At 38.2% G+C, this 17574-nt stretch overlaps 2 protein-coding genes and 1 long non-coding RNA gene across 4 annotated transcripts; 1 reads left to right on the forward strand and 2 right to left on the reverse strand.

The window, feature by feature from the left end:
• Window positions 1–360: 360 nt before the first annotated feature.
• On the reverse strand, window positions 361–2962 carry LOC139817508 (uncharacterized). Of its 2 annotated transcripts, none has more exons than XR_011733245.1 (3): window positions 2752–2962; window positions 1204–2034; window positions 361–984 (listed from the first exon to the last, which is right to left on the reverse strand). It is a non-coding gene; the product is annotated as an uncharacterized lncRNA (long non-coding RNA). The 2 variants fall into 2 exon arrangements; XR_011733246.1 differs by lacking the exon at window positions 2752–2962 and adding an exon at window positions 2404–2494.
• Window positions 2963–3087: 125 nt separating this feature from the next.
• On the reverse strand, window positions 3088–4960 carry LOC139818318 (uncharacterized). Its single transcript, XM_071786935.1, has 3 exons — window positions 4438–4960; window positions 3248–3993; window positions 3088–3093 (listed from the first exon to the last, which is right to left on the reverse strand). The coding sequence occupies exons 1-3, from the start codon at window positions 4823–4825 to the stop codon at window positions 3088–3090; spliced, it is 1140 nt and encodes a 379-aa protein (XP_071643036.1). The 5' UTR covers window positions 4826–4960.
• Window positions 4961–7783: 2823 nt separating this feature from the next.
• On the forward strand, window positions 7784–8624 carry LOC139818319 (uncharacterized). The gene is made up of 2 exons (XM_071786936.1): window positions 7784–7855; window positions 7950–8624. The coding sequence occupies exons 1-2, from the start codon at window positions 7784–7786 to the stop codon at window positions 8622–8624; spliced, it is 747 nt and encodes a 248-aa protein (XP_071643037.1).
• Window positions 8625–17574: the final 8950 nt, after the last annotated feature.

Consider the following 17574-nt stretch of genomic DNA (forward strand, 5'->3'; position numbering starts at 1 on the left):
AATATTAATCCTTTGTCTGATAACGACCTTCTAGCTGACTGTATAAGTCTGTCACGTTTGACGTTAATTTTTCTATTTTTTTTCAAGTATTTTAAAGAATTTGAAAAAATTTTGCAAACATTTGTGAATATTATAAGATATTAATAATTTTATAATCATTTTGATAAACATTGCTTATTTAATATTTTTTAGCGGGCTTGTAATAAGTTTTATAGCTAGATGTAAATATCATTTTGGATTGAATGTCGTAAACCCACATTGTTAGACAATTACATCTATAACATCCATAATCCATAATTTTTTAAACATATATTTCTTTATATACATAATTTTTAACACATCTACTATCTCGCTGTTCGCCAAGATAAACTTTTAATGCTTGCCAGGAACGAACTCGTGAAAAAGCAACAAAAAGTTGTCCATGATTAAAAACATCTTTACGAAGATCTATTCCTACTTTGTCAAATGTCTGTCCCTGTGATTTATTAATCGTCATAGCAAAAGCTAATTTTATTGGAAATTGTCTCCTTTTAAATGTAAAAAGATATACATTTTCACAATACAATGTTATACGATTTAAAAAAACAATATCTCCTGTTTTATCACCTGTTAATATCTTACATTTCAATAAATGATTTGCAAGTTCTATAACCATTAATCTAGTACCATTACAAAGTCCTTCATTGATATTAAGATTTCTTATTAACATAATGATACAGTTCGGTCTTAATCGCAATTCGTAAGGAGGAAGAGATGATGGAGACAAAGTATTTAAATATTCTGGTAATAAAGATTCACTAATGTCACCATCATTGCCACAATTTATAGCACTATCTATACTTGTATAAATTCGTTCTTCCGTTTTATTTAATAATTCAACAACTTGTTTATTTATTTCATCTACATCGATATTTCGCGCAGAAAGTATCGCACATTTAGCCATGTTGTCAAATTCTTTTTTTTGTATTAAATCACCATATATATCTGTAACAATATCTGCATTAGGTGGTGCTATGCAACATTCAGGAATTTGTACATTATCATTAAAATCATTTAATATCCCATCACCCATATTTAATAGAAATTTGGCAAATTCAATTTCATTTGGAAGAACTCGCATATTTTCTGTCAAAGAGAAATTTACGAAATATTTCCAGAGAAAACTAAATTTAATAGAAAGATTCACAATTTCACTTCGTGTACCTCGTACTTTAATTGGAAGAAGTTGTCTAAAATCACCACCTAATATGACAATTTTCCCACCAAATAATACATCATTATTCATAATGTCACGCAATGTTCGATCCATAATTTCCAAAGCATATCGTGGCGCCATTGGTGCTTCATCCCAAATAAAGATATCTATTTCTTTTAAATATTGAGCTTCTTTAGACTGAATTTTAATGGGAGATGATGAGTCAACAAATAGTGGAACTGGCAATCTAAAAATTTTATGGACTGTCTTTCCAGCAGGAAGTAACGTAGCTGCGATACCTGTGAAGGCCATTGTACACACACGTTTCTTTCGAATTTGAGCTAAATAATAAATTGTTGTGTATACAAATGTTTTACCTGATCCACCTGGGCCATCAATATAAAAACAATGACTATTACGACTTTTATCATCTAATCTATTTAATATTAAATCAACTATTTCTTTTTGTTTTTCATTTAATTGATTATATTGCCTAATACCTACCTCCATTGCTTGTTCTATGGTCACATTACCTTCTTCTTCATTATTTTCTATTAATTGTTCCATTTGTGGAAAATTGGTGAAACTTTTGCCTTCAGCAAGAAGCATAGCACCGATTTGTGCATAAACTTTTTTTTGTGCTTGTAACATACCAAAATGTCGCGCATAATCTTCTGACATTGCTATTTTAAAACTTTCCCAAAGTTCATCAGGATGTAAAGGTTGACAATGTATTAAAATACGCACAAATAATTTACGAAGCTGTCGTGGCATCATCCATCCAACAGCTTCATCCATAGCTCGTTTCCATTCATCATCATCTTCAATTAAACCTAAAGCTAAACATGTTTCAAAAAATGATTGATAAATTTCTCCTTTTACAGTTTTTAAATCGTTAAAACTTGTAGCTCCCTTAACATTAAGTAACAGTAACCGTAAATGAAATAATTCTATTTGTGTTGGACTAACAGTATACATTCGACCTATACAATTATACGACCTATAATTACTACGTTTAACCCAATGTGATATAGTTTTACCATTGACTTTTTCTTTTTTAAAAGTATAATAACGTTGAATATCTACGTATAAATACTTTCTTGCTTCAATATCGCGTAAATTTAGTGCAAAATAATCTATTAACATAGTGACTTGATTTAAGGCAGAAGTCATTGCATCTTCAATAGATTCATTTTCAATTATTATACTTTGTTCATTAGGTAGATGAACTGGCAAACGTATTATAGCATGACTTTTATCTTGCAATTTTTTGCTAAGTATACGCCAGCTAGCTTCTACAAGTCCAACGTAACGTGCCTCAATATAATTGCGTATCTCGTCATGATCAATAACTATATTTTCTGTTATTGGTTCAATTGTTATAGAGGCAGCATCATGACCTTTATAAATATATTTATATAGATATTTAACAAATTTGATACTGGAAACTATTTCAACATTAACATGACTGTTAAATATAACTGATAACATAGGACAATATGGAACAACATAACGATTATCAACTATATATCCACCAGGTCGTTCAAAAGTCTTACCAGTATCTCGTCGACGATAATATGGATAAGCATCCTCATCCATTCTCGTTTCTTCAACGAAAGTTTTTGGATAATGTTTCGAACATTTCCCATCTATTAAACACCAATCGCCACAAGGCCCGTGAATCATATGTCTCATAACTATGTTATGCAAATTATGATTCTCACATGGATCAGGAATTTCAGCAGATATATACTTATTAACAATTTCTGAAGTTGTTATTTTAAAATTTCGTTTTAAAGTGATCAACATATGAACGTGTGGTAAACCACGTTTCTGAAATTCAATAACATATACATATGCTGCTACTTCACCAAAAAATTTTTGTTTAACAATCACATCTATAAGATAATCTTTTTTAATATTAAAAACGCGTGCACAAATATCAGGTCTATCATAAGCTTGTTGACCAGGCAAAAGATTTTCTGTAATTTCACGCCATTTTGGATTACAGGTCATTGTGACAAAAAGATCTGGTTTACCAAATTTAACAACAATTGTCATTGCATCTTGGTAATTTTGAAACATATTACGTGGTGAGCCGATAAACGTAGAAGGAAGTATAACCATTTTTCCAATACGTCCATTTAAATTATTTACTATATTTTGCATATAATCTATTAAACCTTGATATGTTTCAAAGCGCAACTCTTTTTGATGAGTTTTGCAATATTCCGTTCTGTCTCTTTCAATTCTTACATAATTGTCTACAAGCCATTGTTGGAATAAGCGTCGTCCTAATAACAAAATATTAAAATCATCACGAATAGTAATGCGATACTTGACATATTGCCCTCTACTTATACGTTTGTCACTATTTAATTTCTTTAAATGACAATGCCATCCTTGAGTACCGTATGGATAAAACAATGGATAAATCCATGGCTCAACATTTGGGTTCATGATACTGATATTTTGCAAAGTTTTGGTATTTTTATTACGTACTACAACGTATGATTCAGGGATTTCTCCATCAGCAGTTGTAACGAAAACAGCAGCAACTTCATTCGTTCTTTGGGCATTATATCGACGTCGATCCGTTTCTGGTCTTAAGTTAAAGAATAATTGTAATTCCAATTGATTCGATTCTAATTGTCGTTGATTTTCTAATTCTTCACCCATCATTTGATATGATTGAGCAAACACGTTATATTCTCGCATTATGTGCTCAAGATTTTGCACGATTTCCAAATCCAAATTTGAATTATCATTAAGACGATAATCTATAGATTCATTTGAATCTACAATAAAAAGTTGACCATAAGTTGGATTTTCATTTGGCGCAGCATGCAATGCTGTATTAAATTGATAATATATTTGACCCTGTATTTTAAAGCAATATGGACCAGGTCGTCTATTTTGAAAATTAATCAAATTAGCGTTAAATGATGCAAATGAGAATGAACTATTATAACTACGAATATTTTTGAAAAAACGATTAGATTTTGCATGATTTCCTTCAAATAAAGTACGTAAAAAATGAGGACATATGGGTAATGATTCAAGACATACTGCCCCATGATTACAACAATCATGAAACGAATTTCCTCTATTAATAATTTTTTCAGCTATAAAATGCTTAGCGTTACAGTGAATACACGACACATCTATAGGGCCAATATAATGTTCAACTAAATTATCAACTGATATCATATTAATATTTAAACGAGATTGTCCTTTCTTACGTAATCGATAACGAGATTGATGTTCTGCACGTGTAATGCGTTGTATCACTTGATCAACAGACGATGTACCGGCAATACAATTAGTATCAGATTGATATTCTGTATACGTGACATCTTGTATTACATTACTAACAGATGATGTATTGGCAATAGAGTTAGTATCAGATTGATATTCTGTATACGTGACATCTTGTATTACATTACTAACAGATGATGTATTGGCAATAGAGTTAGTATCAGATATTTCATTAACTACTACATTGTTTTTATTAATTGCTTTTTTTGCAATCTGTCGGCGATTGTATTGATTTTGCACTTTTCTCTTACGACGTTGTCGTTGAAATTCCTCTTCTTCTTCTTTCGAACGTTCTACTTTACGTCTTGGCATTTTATTGAAGTATATAAATATCGAAAATATTCAATGAAATTATTACTTCACCAAATAAATACAATAATTATTAAATTACTTATTAAAAAATAAAAATACAAATTTAATCTTTATATTTTACTTTATGTGTGTACGTATTATAAACACACCTAAACACATAATTAAAATTTTTAAATAATTTTATAATATTACTATAAAATATATAAATTTCGTACATATACAGCAATAATAATCAATTTTATCATCATCATCATCAATATCATCAATATCATCAACAACGACAAAAACAACGTCATCATCATCATATCATCATCATCATCATCATCATCATCATCATATTTTTCTAAATCATGAAAGTAAAAAATTTACACAAACCTGATAATTTAATAATTATTTCCAATTCCTTTCCAAAAGTCTCTTCCAGTACTTTTCAAGAATTTACACACGCTTAAGTCCTAATTGAGATTCTGTTTAAGTATTTTTTTGACACAGAACAAACTGAAAAGAACCATTAAGATACACAAATTTAAAATTTTAGAATATATTTGAATCATAAAACGATAAAGAAATTAAAAGATATATGAAGAATAATGTGAAAAAAGTGAAAAAAACGAGCAAACATGCCTTCTTCCTTATTCCTTTATCTTATTCCTTATTTTTCTCATTATGTCTGAGCTCCAAAGGCCATTGCACGTACAAAAATTTTAATAGTAATTGCAAGATAGTAAAAAAACTAACCAATCATAATCAATAATTCTCCTTGTAGTCAAAGAATAATTGATTGTGATTGGTCAATTTTCTTACGGCCTTGCGATTACTACTAAAAATTTTGTACGCGCTATGGCCTTTAAAGTATTACATATATGATTTTGACATATGCATACTCGTCATATATAAAATAATAAATATTCTAAAAAATACATGTGACGTTGTGGCATGTAATTAAAATAAAAGTAATAAAAATTCATACATATATTACAAATATGTTGTTTTGTAATTTTATTATTTCTGTACGAGTAACTACATTAATGAGCAATAATAATAATTAATCATTGTATATGTGTGTACATAATATAACCTTTAAGGTTTGTGCTGTTCATTAATGTTGTTGCTCGTACGAAAATAATAAAATTACATATTTGTATAGTAACATATTTGTAATATACATAATTCGTCAATCGTCAATTTATTATAGTACCAGTATAAATTTCTTATTATCTTATTATATAATTTATCCACAATCCACACATCTATACATCTTTTTATTTATTTTTATAATACAAGTTTTCTCACCTTGTTATTGTATGATTGTTTATTACTTTTATTTAAATTACATGCCACAATGTCACATGTTTGTTTATAAAATATTTATTATTTCATATACGGCGAGTACGCATATATCAAAATATGCGTTTATGGAGTTTCGGTTAACCTAGAGATCCTAAGGGTCTATCCAGATAAACTTGCATAAATGCATATGTATAAGGAAATGGATTGGTCTATTTCCTTATGCACATATGTATATAAACCAATCAATTTTCTTATTGCTTATTATGTTTATGCACTATGCAAGTTTGTCTGGATAGATCTTAAGGGTCTATCCAGACAAACTTGCATAAGTATATGCATAAGGAATTGGATTAGGATCGGAAAAAACTTGAGCTTATATTTAATTCTGAATTTTTGGAAAAATGCTTATTTTTGCTGTAACTTCGCAAATTTTAAAATATCTCTATTTTTTTATTCTATTACATTCTTCAACCTTTTTCAACCCCTATTTTATATATAACTTAGGTAAATATTTACAATTAAGGCCCCACTTCCAATGACCTTGAATTTGAAATATATTGTCAAGAACACCCTCCCGAGTAACATGCAAGTAATTTTTGTCGGGAGTCATTGTTTGTTAAAAAGTTATAAACAAAAAAAGTTTGGAAAATATAGCAGCTATTTTGAGTATTGCAAGGCATATAAAAGACTAATATATATGTCAAAATAGTTCACGCATACACTTTTCACGCAAAACAAGTTGTCACATGGGTTCGTGACGCGCTTTACAAGCTCATAGGTAGAGGTGGTATTAAACAAGATAAGTTAGTCGATCATCTGTGTGAATATTTGTAGCGATATATAATAAACGAGCTTGTAAAGCGCGCCACGAACCCATGTGACAACTCGTCTCGCGTGGAAAGTGTATGCGTGAACTATTTCGACATATATATTAGTCATTTATGCCTTCCAATACTCACATATATTTAATATACAATTTGTGGCGGCTGCAAGCGCCCCGAATCTGGCGGCGCAACCGCCACAACACAAGCCACACGCGCCTGCCAGACGGCAGCCCGTCATACACACCCCGGCCGGCGAGAGCACCGGCGGCACGGCGAACGGCCGCACGCAACGAGCACGTGCAATCAGCATGCCGTCGAAGATGATAACAAGTACGCTCCGCTAGGCGGCTGCCCTTTCTCGTAAGAGAAATTCGGCGACCAGGATATAAAAGGACCGGCAAGCGACGATACCTTCGACTATCCTCGCACTGCTATACTACGGTATCAGCCACGAGAAGGAAGCCTTTTGAGAACGCTGCGCAAGCGGAATCGCACCAAGCCGCCAACTTGCTCTCCGAGCCTTGAGCACCAGGCCACGCAGACTGAGGATCCGGACTTAGCCGAGCAAAGGACCTACACACCGCCCGGCACACCGCCGCGCCGGCGTGGAGAAAGCCCGGAGCGTGGGGAACTCGCCAGCCACTCCACCGTACTAAGACGCAGCCGTGCCTGGTCTGGGGTGAACGTTTTGCCGTCCTACTAAGGCAAAACCAACCGGCCCTTTTCAGGGCCATTACACAAACGGCCCTTCTCAGGGCCCCCAAATATCTCCAACGAACATCGCCATCTCGCATATATTTTGGCCTACCGCCATAACTGGTGACCCCGACGAAAGAACAACAAGATGGTGACACCAAAGGAGCAAACGGAAGGGGACAGAACCCACCAAGTCAAGGAGGAGCTCCAGATAAACCGCGTAGGATTAAGAATGCCACCATTCTGGCCAGAAGAGCCGGAGCTGTGGTCCGGCACAACTGGAGAGCCAATTTATCATATGCGGAATCACGCAGGACACAACGCGGTACGCCTACGCGCTATCGCAGATAGATACCAGATATGCCAAGGAGATAAAAGACATCGTCACGTCTCCACCAGCGGAACATAGATACAAAACGCTGAAGAAGACGCTCATACAGCGCCTATCTACATCCCAGGAGCAACGAACGAGACAACTACTAGAGCGCGAAGAGCTCGGCGACAGGAAGCCATCGCAATTCTTGCGCCACCTAAAAGGACTAGCAGGCACCGCAGTGCCAGATAGCCTACTCCGAACACTGTGGCTAGGGAGATTACCAGCTCAGATGCAGGTCATCTTGGCAACTCGTCAAGGAGATCGATTGGAAGACGTCGCAGAACAAGCCGACCGCATACACGAGGTCAACGACCGCGCAATCGTCGCAGCAGTAGAGGCAACCTCCACAGAGAAAACGACGCTACAAGCACAAATCGAGGCGCTAACGAAACAGGTGGCAGCGCTAACAACACAGTTCTCGCAGGAAAGAAAACGATGGAGAGCGGACCGATCCCGCAGCCGCAGCCGCAACCGTGGCCACACCAAGGGTTTCACGGTGGAACACTGTTACTACCACCGTACTTTTAAAGATAAAGCACGAAAATGCGAGAAACCGTGCACCTACAAGGCGATCAAACCGGCCAAGCCGGAAAACACGGAGGGCAGTTGCTGATGGCGGCCAACAACGATAGCCCACGACCATGCCGCCTCTTCCTGACGGACAAAAAGACAAAGACGCGATACCTGATAGACACCGGGTCGGATATAAGCGTCTACCCACACCAGCGAGGAAGAAGGGATCAAAAGGAAAAATACGAACTCTACGCAGCCAACGGATCCGCAATAGCAACCTACTGGAGCACGAACCTCCAGCCCGATTTCGGACTTAGACGAGATTTTCCGTGGAGATTCATCATCGCGGACGTCACGACGCCAATCATAGGCTCCGATTTTTTGGCATACTACCATTTATTACCAGACGTCAGAAGAGGATGCCTGGTCGACGGGCAGACAGGCCTGCGAGCGAAGGGGCGCACCCAAGAACAGCACACTTCTTCGATAAAAGCAATCAACGAGGAGTCGCCCTACCACCACATATTAAAAGAGTTTCCCGACATCACACGGCAATCGGGAACAGCGAAGTGCTCGCACAATACCGTGCATTACATAAACACCACGCCAGGCCCGCCGGAGGCCTGCCGACCGAGACGCCTGGCACCAGACAAGTCGAAAGCAGCAAAAATAGAGTTCGAACTACTACTACGAGAAGGAATAATCCGGCCTTCAAAGAGCCCATGGGCATCACCACTACATATGGTCCCCAAGAAAGCGGACCAATGGAGAGCGTGCGGAGACTACCGCCCTGTAAATAGGCGAACCAAGCCGGACATGTATCCAATTTCACACATCGAGGACTTCTCACACTCACTACATGGAAAAACCATTTTCTCAACGATAGATTTGGTCAGAGCATACAACCAGATCCCAGTCAACCCAGAAGACATACCGAAGACAGCCATAATCACACCATGCGGCCTATTCGAATACGTCTACATGCCATTCGGCCTGAGAAACGCCGCACAGACATTTCAACGATTCATCAACGAGGTACTAAGAGGACTAAACTTTTGCTACGCCTACATCGACGATATTTTAATAGCGTCCGCCAACGAAGAAGAACACAAACGCCACCTGAGAGAGGTATTCCGGCGCCTACAGCAGTACGGAATACGATTGAACCCAGCCAAGTGCATTTTCGGGGTGCCAGAGGTAAAATTCCTGGGATACCTCGTCTCAGGAAGCGGAACACGACCGCTACCAGAAAAGGTAGAAGCGATACAGAGCTTCCGGAAGCCGGAGACTATAAAACAACTCCGACGATTCCTCGGCACAATCAACTTCTATCGCCGTTTTGTACCAGGCGCAGCAAGAGAGCAAGCGACATTAAACGATATACTCGCCGGGAAACAGAAAAAAGGGAAAGCACCGGTTGAATGGACACCCGAATTAGTAGCCGCTTTCGAGCATTGTAAGAAGAGCCTTGCCCAAGTGACGCTTCTTGCCCATCCACAACCTGATGCCCCGCTAACTATGACAACGGACGCCTCAGATACCGCCATAGGAGCGGTGATACATCAGCTAGTAGAAGGACAAGCACAGCCACTAGCGTTCTTCAGCAAGAAGTTGTCCAAAGCACAACAGAAATACAGCCCATACGACAGAGAACTACTGGCAATATACGCAGCGATAAAACACTTTCAACACATGGTGGAAGGAAGACACTTCATCGTATACACAGACCACAAGCCACTGGTATACGCAATGATGCAAAACCCGCTGAAGAGCTCACCAAGGCAAGCTCGACATCTCGAGTTTATAAGCCAATTCACGACGGACATTCGGCATATCAAAGGCACCGACAACGTGGTAGCTGACGCCATGTCTCGAGTAGAAAGCATAGCAACAACAATAGATTGCGAGGAAATAGCGAGAGCTCAAAGCGAGGACGAGGAACTCAACACCTTACGAACAGAGGGCACGTCAGCATTAAAACTAACGCAAATCAATATCCCGGGAACAACAACGAAGCTGTACTGCGACACCACATACGGCACACAGAGACCGTTCGTTCCAGAGCCATACCGCAAGCAGGTTTTCCAAAGCCTACACGGATTATCACACCCCGGAATCAAAGCAACCACGAGACTGGTCACAGAACGATTCGTCTGGCCAGGAGTCAATAAAGACTGCCGAAATTGGACACGGGCATGCCTCCAGTGCCAACGCTCCAAGATCGGGAGACACAACCGTCCCTCCATCGGGACATTCCTCCAACCGACTCGGAGATTCCAACACATCCACCTAGACCTAGTAGGGCCACTACCAACGTCAAAAGGCTACAGGTACTGTCTAACAATCATAGACAGATTTACACGCTGGCCCGAGGCAATCCCAGTAGAGGACATCACAGCAGAGACCATCGCGAAACAACTCTTCACCCAATGGATGGCCCGCTACGGGATCCCAGAGAGAATCACCACCGACCAAGGACGCCAGTTCGAGTCAGACATGTTCCGGCGTTTAATAAAGTTGACGGGAGCCAAGCACTGGAGGACCACAGCCTATCACCCACAAGCCAACGGGATGGTGGAGAGATTTCACCGACAGCTAAAAGCAGCCATCAGATGCCATGAGACCGATGAATGGACCGAAGCCTTGCCGATAATACTCATGGGCATCAGAGCGGCAATTAAGGAAGACATCAAAGCAACCCCAGCAGAAATGGTGTACGGAGAATTAATCCACTTACCTGGAGAATTCTTCGGCACAACCAAAAACGAAACAAACGAGACGGACTTCATCGGCCGTTTACGCAACCTCATGGGACGTCTAACACCCAAACTAAAGCGGCATGGCAGGAAAGACGTGTTCGTACACCAAGATCTGGAAAGGACACCCTACGTTTTCGTCAGACAGGACGCGCCAACAGGCGCACTCCACCCCCGCTATAATGGACCATACGAAATCATCAAGCGGACAGAGCGATTTTTTACCATCCAGACGGGAGGCAAACCTACGAACGTCTCGGTAGAACGCCTCAAACCGGCGTACACTCTTATAGAAACCGAAACGCCTTCAGCAACGGAGAACGAACAGAGGACCAAACAGGCAACTGAGCCCACGCCAACAGCAATTACACGAAATAGCAGAACTCAAAAACCAGTCGTCCGATTCCAGGCGAATTTATCAACAATTTACTATTTTAAATGTTGTGTTTTGGTAAAGCAGCAACTTTCTCGCGAAATAAAGTATTCTCTGCTAAAAAAAAAACGTAATATTAATCATTTATGCCTTCCAATACTCAAAATAGCTGCTATATTTTTTAAACATTATCTGTTAATAACTTTTTAACAAACTGACCCCCGACTAAATTCACTTGCATGTTACTCGGGAAGGTATCTTTGACAATATATGTCAAATTCAAGGTCATCGGAAATGGCCCTAATTGTAAATATTTACCATAACTTATTAAGATTAGGTTAATTAGATCCAATTTTGTAAAACTTTTATGTTTGTGTACGCATTCCCCAAAATTTAACAAATCTGTATCTCGTGAAGTAACAATCCAAACCTTAATGAATTGTATATGAAATAAGAGTAGAAAAGACTAAAGAGATGAAATAGACCGATATCTCAAAATTTTGCGGAAGTTACAGCAAAAATAAACATTTTTAACAATATAAGAAAAAAATGCCAATAAATAAAAAAACTTATACATTGCTTCCTCATAATTTTAAAATGTTCAAATTAAAAATTAGAACATTACTTTCTCATAGTTTTAAAGTGTGAATATAGAATGTTAATTATAAATTTGCACACAGAGAAATTAACATTATTTTTGCTTAGAAAGCTTCCTCTATAATAAAGCAATTATTGTAGACATTTTTTATTATTTTGGCTTCCTCATAGAGGAAGCTTTCTGAGCAAAATTTAATGTTGATTTCTCAGTGTGCATATAATTAGCATTCTACATTTACACTTTAAAACTATGAGAAAGTAATGTTCTAATTTCTAATTTGAACACTTTAAAACTATGAAGAAGCAATGTGCAAGTTTCAACTTACACACTTTATTTATTATAATTTATTTATTTTATTATTATTTGTTATACTATTATATCAAATATTTTTTCTAAAATTATTTAAATAATCTCATCCGTCTTCCAATACTATAATTTTTAAACATTAATTACTTTTATTTTTATTTTTATATTTATATTAAAATTATACATACATAATTTTAATATAAATATTATTACCGATTTAATATAAATCGGTAACGAAAAATTATACACTTTATAGCACTCCCCGGAAAATTCTACCCCTGTTTCATATATAATTCTTTAAGATTCGGTCAATTATTTCCCGAAAAATTAAAAAAATTAGAAAAATCGGTTTCCAGAAAATCGATAACGAAAAACTATACACATGGCACTCCCAGAAAAATTCTACCCCTATTTCATATACCTATACCACTTTAAATTATATACTTTATAACACTCCCCGAGAAATTCTCGACCAATTATTTCCCCAAAAATTGAAAAAATTACGGATACTGTCGCAATTTCACCATTGCACGACAGGGACTCGTCCCTCGGATACAATACGGATGTGGTGGTCTTCCGACCGCACAATCGAAACGGTACGCGCGCCGCGCGCGCGCCAACCGATCACGCGCCGAGCGCGTGGGCCAGACTACGGCCCGCGAAGCTAGACGAGAGTGCCGCCAACAGGTGGCAGACTTTCTCGCGTTTCATTTCCCGACAGGGAAGAATAATAGGCCACACAGCGACGGCCTAGGCAGCTATCGACTGCCCGCAGGCTCACCGCCAAGACCAGGAGAAGTCTTTTGGATAAGAGATACTACATTTCGCCGCCACTGCCGCCGCCGAAGCTACGGCCACCACCGAGACGAGCTGCGCCACTCCGCCTGCCGACACCGAGACACCCTCAACGGCCCCTGGACTACCGTCCTGGTCACACGGGGAAACTCGTCCCGCTCCAGCTCTCGCCGGTACAACCGACTCGTCCTCCACGCACACTCAACGTGGGACGTAAGAGTCCGGCGCTACACTTCTCCTCAATCATGGACGGTGCCTCCACTCCTGTCGCCTCTGCCGCCATCACCTACCAAGCAGCTCACCACGGCAGACACGACGCCTCGAATATACGGCCCAGTTTACCACGGACATACCACATGTGTCAGGAAAAGACAATGTCGTAGCCGACGCCTTATCGAGGGTAGATGCTGTACACCAGGCCATCGACTACGAAGCACTGGCCAGACCACAGCACCTGAAGAGCCCAAACGGCCCTTTTCAGGGCCGCCTCCACGGCCCTTCTCAGGGCCTTCTTCAGCACACTGACGCACCAACATCTGTATTATAGGACTATTGAATAAACGACCTATTTATTACATACATCTGTCTCTCAGCTCACTCGACGATCCTTCTCACGCTGCATCTCCTCTGCGAAGGGCACGCGACGCCCCAGCGAAAGTGGCAAGCGGCCACAACGGATATCTAACGGAAATGTAGTTTAAACAGTATTTTATCTCTTGTAATTAACACTCCAATATTTTTTAGATTTGGCATAATTTGGCAGCTATGTCCAACTAATTAATATTGTGAGTTATACACGCTTGAAAAGGACCAAATTCTGCGATCGAAACGTAGCGTCTCTTGAATAATAAAATTGCCAGTTTGGTCGAACATAACTCCTGTGCTTACGGATACTGGTTCCAAAAAAGATCGGTAACAATTTATAGTACTCTCCGGGAAATTCTACCCCTGTTTTATGTACAATTCTTTAAGATTCGATCAATTATTTCCTGAAAAATTGGAAAAATTTCTGATACCAGTTTCCAAAAAGATCGGTAACGAAAAATTATACACTTTATGGCACTTCTTGGAAAATTCTACTCCTGTTTTATATACAATTCTTCAAAATTCAGTCAATTATTTCCCAAAAAATTGTAAAAATTTCGAATATTGGTTCCGAGAAAAAGATCGTTAACGCAAAACTATACACTTTATAGCACTTCCCAGAAAATTCTACCCCTATTTTATATACTTTTAGCAAAAATTCGGTACAATAGTTTTTAAGTTGAAAACGTTTAAACATACACCCGTAAGAATTTTATATATAAGTATATATAGGGGAGACCGGGGCTAAACCGTCAGTTTTTTATCAGTGCCGATTTTTAACAATAAAATAAATAATTTTAGTTAAATGTGGTATACCACTGTAAAGAGTGAACCTTTAGCTACAAAATTTACATAGGAAATTTTTATCTATGTCGCTTTGTTTAACTGGTATAGAGCAAAAACGACAACAGTGGTAAAATTGAAATCTCAAAAATGCCGCGGTTTAACCGTCACCCCCCCCGCCCGGGGCTAATTCGTCACACTGCATAAAAGAGAAAAATATAAAAATTTATTTAAAATTTGACGGCGTTTCATTTTTTTGAATTCAAATTTGTTTTTTTTTTAATGGAACCCCCTATTTTTATTGCATATTCATGTAGTTTACCTAAAGAGCTTTTCAAAACATTATATTTAAGTATTTTTTCATGAAGTACTTTTCGAGTTACAAGGCTTGAAAGTTACAATCCCGCCGGCATTAACATTACCCAAGGTATACCGGCCAATGAAGACAAGACCCAACATTGATTCGGCCAGTGAAAGCAAGACCCAAAATTGATGGCACTCCCCCTAAGTAAAAGAGCAACGCGCCTTAGTGCTCGTACAAATCGCAATTTTTAGCCCAAATATCTCGGAAACTATCGATTTTGTAAAAAAATTGTTAAGGTACCAGAAACATTTATTTTAATTAGATAAATTCGAAAATTCGGTATAGTTAAACGGCCTGACTGGCAAGTTTTATTAGTATATTACAACGACGTTTCGACCACTAATTTGGGTCCTTTTCAAGTTATTTTAACAATGCTAGAATGAGAAAATGAAAGAATATATAAGAAATTTAAAAAACATTACGCGTTGAACGGATTTACGATAATATCGGTAAATAGGACTTACATGGATCATTGTGCGTCAATTATATAAAATTCGTGGCGGATCGGAAAAATACGACGGTCTCATGTGAAGGCCGAAAAACTAATGATACATTATCGCAAATTACAGTAAACATAGAAGGAGAACTTAAAGTGATACATTATCGCAAAATACAGTAAACATAGAAGGAGAACTTAAAGTGAAGAAATTATTCGATCATAGACCAATGGCAGGTTTTCAGTGTCTTTCTGTGAGTTGATTGCCCCTTTATGTTTTTTAATAAATAGCATTTCAGAAATTTCACGTTTTTTTAAATTTTGTTCTTTGTGTAAAATTGTAACATCCTGCCATTTGAAATTATGGTCGCAATCTGTTCTATGCTTACTGACGACCGAATGTTGGTTGGGGGGTTTTTTGATATCTGCGCGATGCTCTTTTATACGCGTTTCTAAATGTCGCTTCGTTTGTCCGATATAGCATGCATCGCAATCAGAACATTCGAGTTTATAAACGACATCAGTGCATCTCTTGATCTCCAATCCATCCTTCCCTTTCCTGATTAGTGTATCCATTTTCTTAGGGACCGTATACAAGGTGTTCAAACCGTAATTTTTGAACGTACGGCGTAATCCCTCACTAAAAGTTTTTACGTAGGGGATGGGAACATAATTTTTCAGATCAAGAGTAAATGCACTGTCCTCGTTAGCGCTATCCTCATTATTCGATCGTTTGTTAATTTCTGAAATTCTTCTTTGAATGTGTTTGTTCACCAACAGGTCCGGAAAACAGTTATTAGACAATATAGTTTTCACTAACTTGATGTTCTCATCGTGAAACTGTTCATCCGACAATAGTATGGCCTGGTCAACCAAATTAATGACCGTGTTAATCTTGTATTTCAAAGGATGACTGGAGAAAAAATTAATATACCTGCCAGAGAACGTTGGTTTTCGATACCAGTTGGTGAACAAACAGTTGCCGTGTCTAAAAACAGACGTGTTTAAAAAATCCAGGGTGTTGTTCTTCTCAAGTTCATACGTGAATTTGAGACGCGGATGATAGTTGTTAAACGTACGGACAATCTCATTAAGTTTCGAATGCGGAATGCACATAAAAATGTCATCGACATAACGAAGAAAAATCTCTATATGAAAATCAAAGGATTGAAGGCAGCAAGTCTCCAAATCGTCCATAACGATATCGGCTAAAATAGGCGAGAGGGGGGAACCCATTGGACTACCGAAGATCTGTTCGTAGAACTCACCGTCAAAAGAAAAACTAGTGGAGTTAAGAATCATTCTGATAGCGTGTAGAAATTGGTCAAGATTCATCCGGGTCTCTCCCGATATCGCATCCCATCTTTTTTCGATTCCAGTCAGAACAAGTTCTATGGGTATGTTCGTGAACAAAGCAACGACATCGAGAGAGACCAGGACGTGGTCAGGGGGGATGCTGTGTTGCTTCATACTCTCCACGAACGACCAACTATCTTTAACATGGGAAGACGGCTTCACAACTGCTTTATTCAGAATGTTATGCAGATATGAGGCAATATTATAAAGAGGGCTTCCAACGGCAGATACAATTATGCGTAACGGATAGCCCTCCTTGTGGATCTTCGGAAGTCTTAGGACTTACATGGTCCTATTTACCGATATTATCGTAAATCCGTTCAACGCGTAATGTTTTTTAAATTTCTTATATATTCTTTCATTTTCTCATTCTAGCATTGTTAAAATAACTTGAAAAGGACCCAAATTAGTGGTCGAAACGTCGTTGTGATATACTAATAAAACTTGCCAGTCAGGCCGTTTAACTATACCGAATTTTTATTTTCATCACTGGCGAATAATTCTTATTGAATATTTAATACACCTGGCCTAGTAATGGTGTCCCTACGGAAGGAAGGTTTTTATACGAAGATTACCAGATTATACGGATTAGACAAGGCTATGCTGCTGAAATCTTGGATCAACGTGCAACATAAACTGCGTTCGACGAGGCAACAACTAAAGTTTTTACTCCGCTGCCGACGTTGGGGCCTATTTCC

The sequence above is a fragment of the Temnothorax longispinosus genome, chromosome 8 (assembly GCF_030848805.1).
Source record: "Temnothorax longispinosus isolate EJ_2023e chromosome 8, Tlon_JGU_v1, whole genome shotgun sequence".
Taxonomy (NCBI): domain Eukaryota; kingdom Metazoa; phylum Arthropoda; class Insecta; order Hymenoptera; family Formicidae; genus Temnothorax; species Temnothorax longispinosus.

Bases quoted from the DNA above. Each gene is read 5' to 3' on its own strand.
- LOC139818318 (XM_071786935.1), bottom strand. From the start codon at position 4,825: ATGCCAAGACGTAAAGTAGAACGTTCGAAAGAAGAAGAAGAGGAATTT. The intron at 3,994-4,437 runs GTAAGAAAGGAC...TTTTTATTGTAG, and splicing joins TCAATCTCGTTATCGATTAC to ATTCAAATGAATCTATAGAT.
- LOC139818319 (XM_071786936.1), top strand. From the start codon at position 7,784: ATGGTGACACCAAAGGAGCAAACGGAAGGGGACAGAACCCACCAAGTC. The intron at 7,856-7,949 runs GTAGGATTAAGA...GGAATCACGCAG, and splicing joins AGGAGCTCCAGATAAACCGC to GACACAACGCGGTACGCCTA.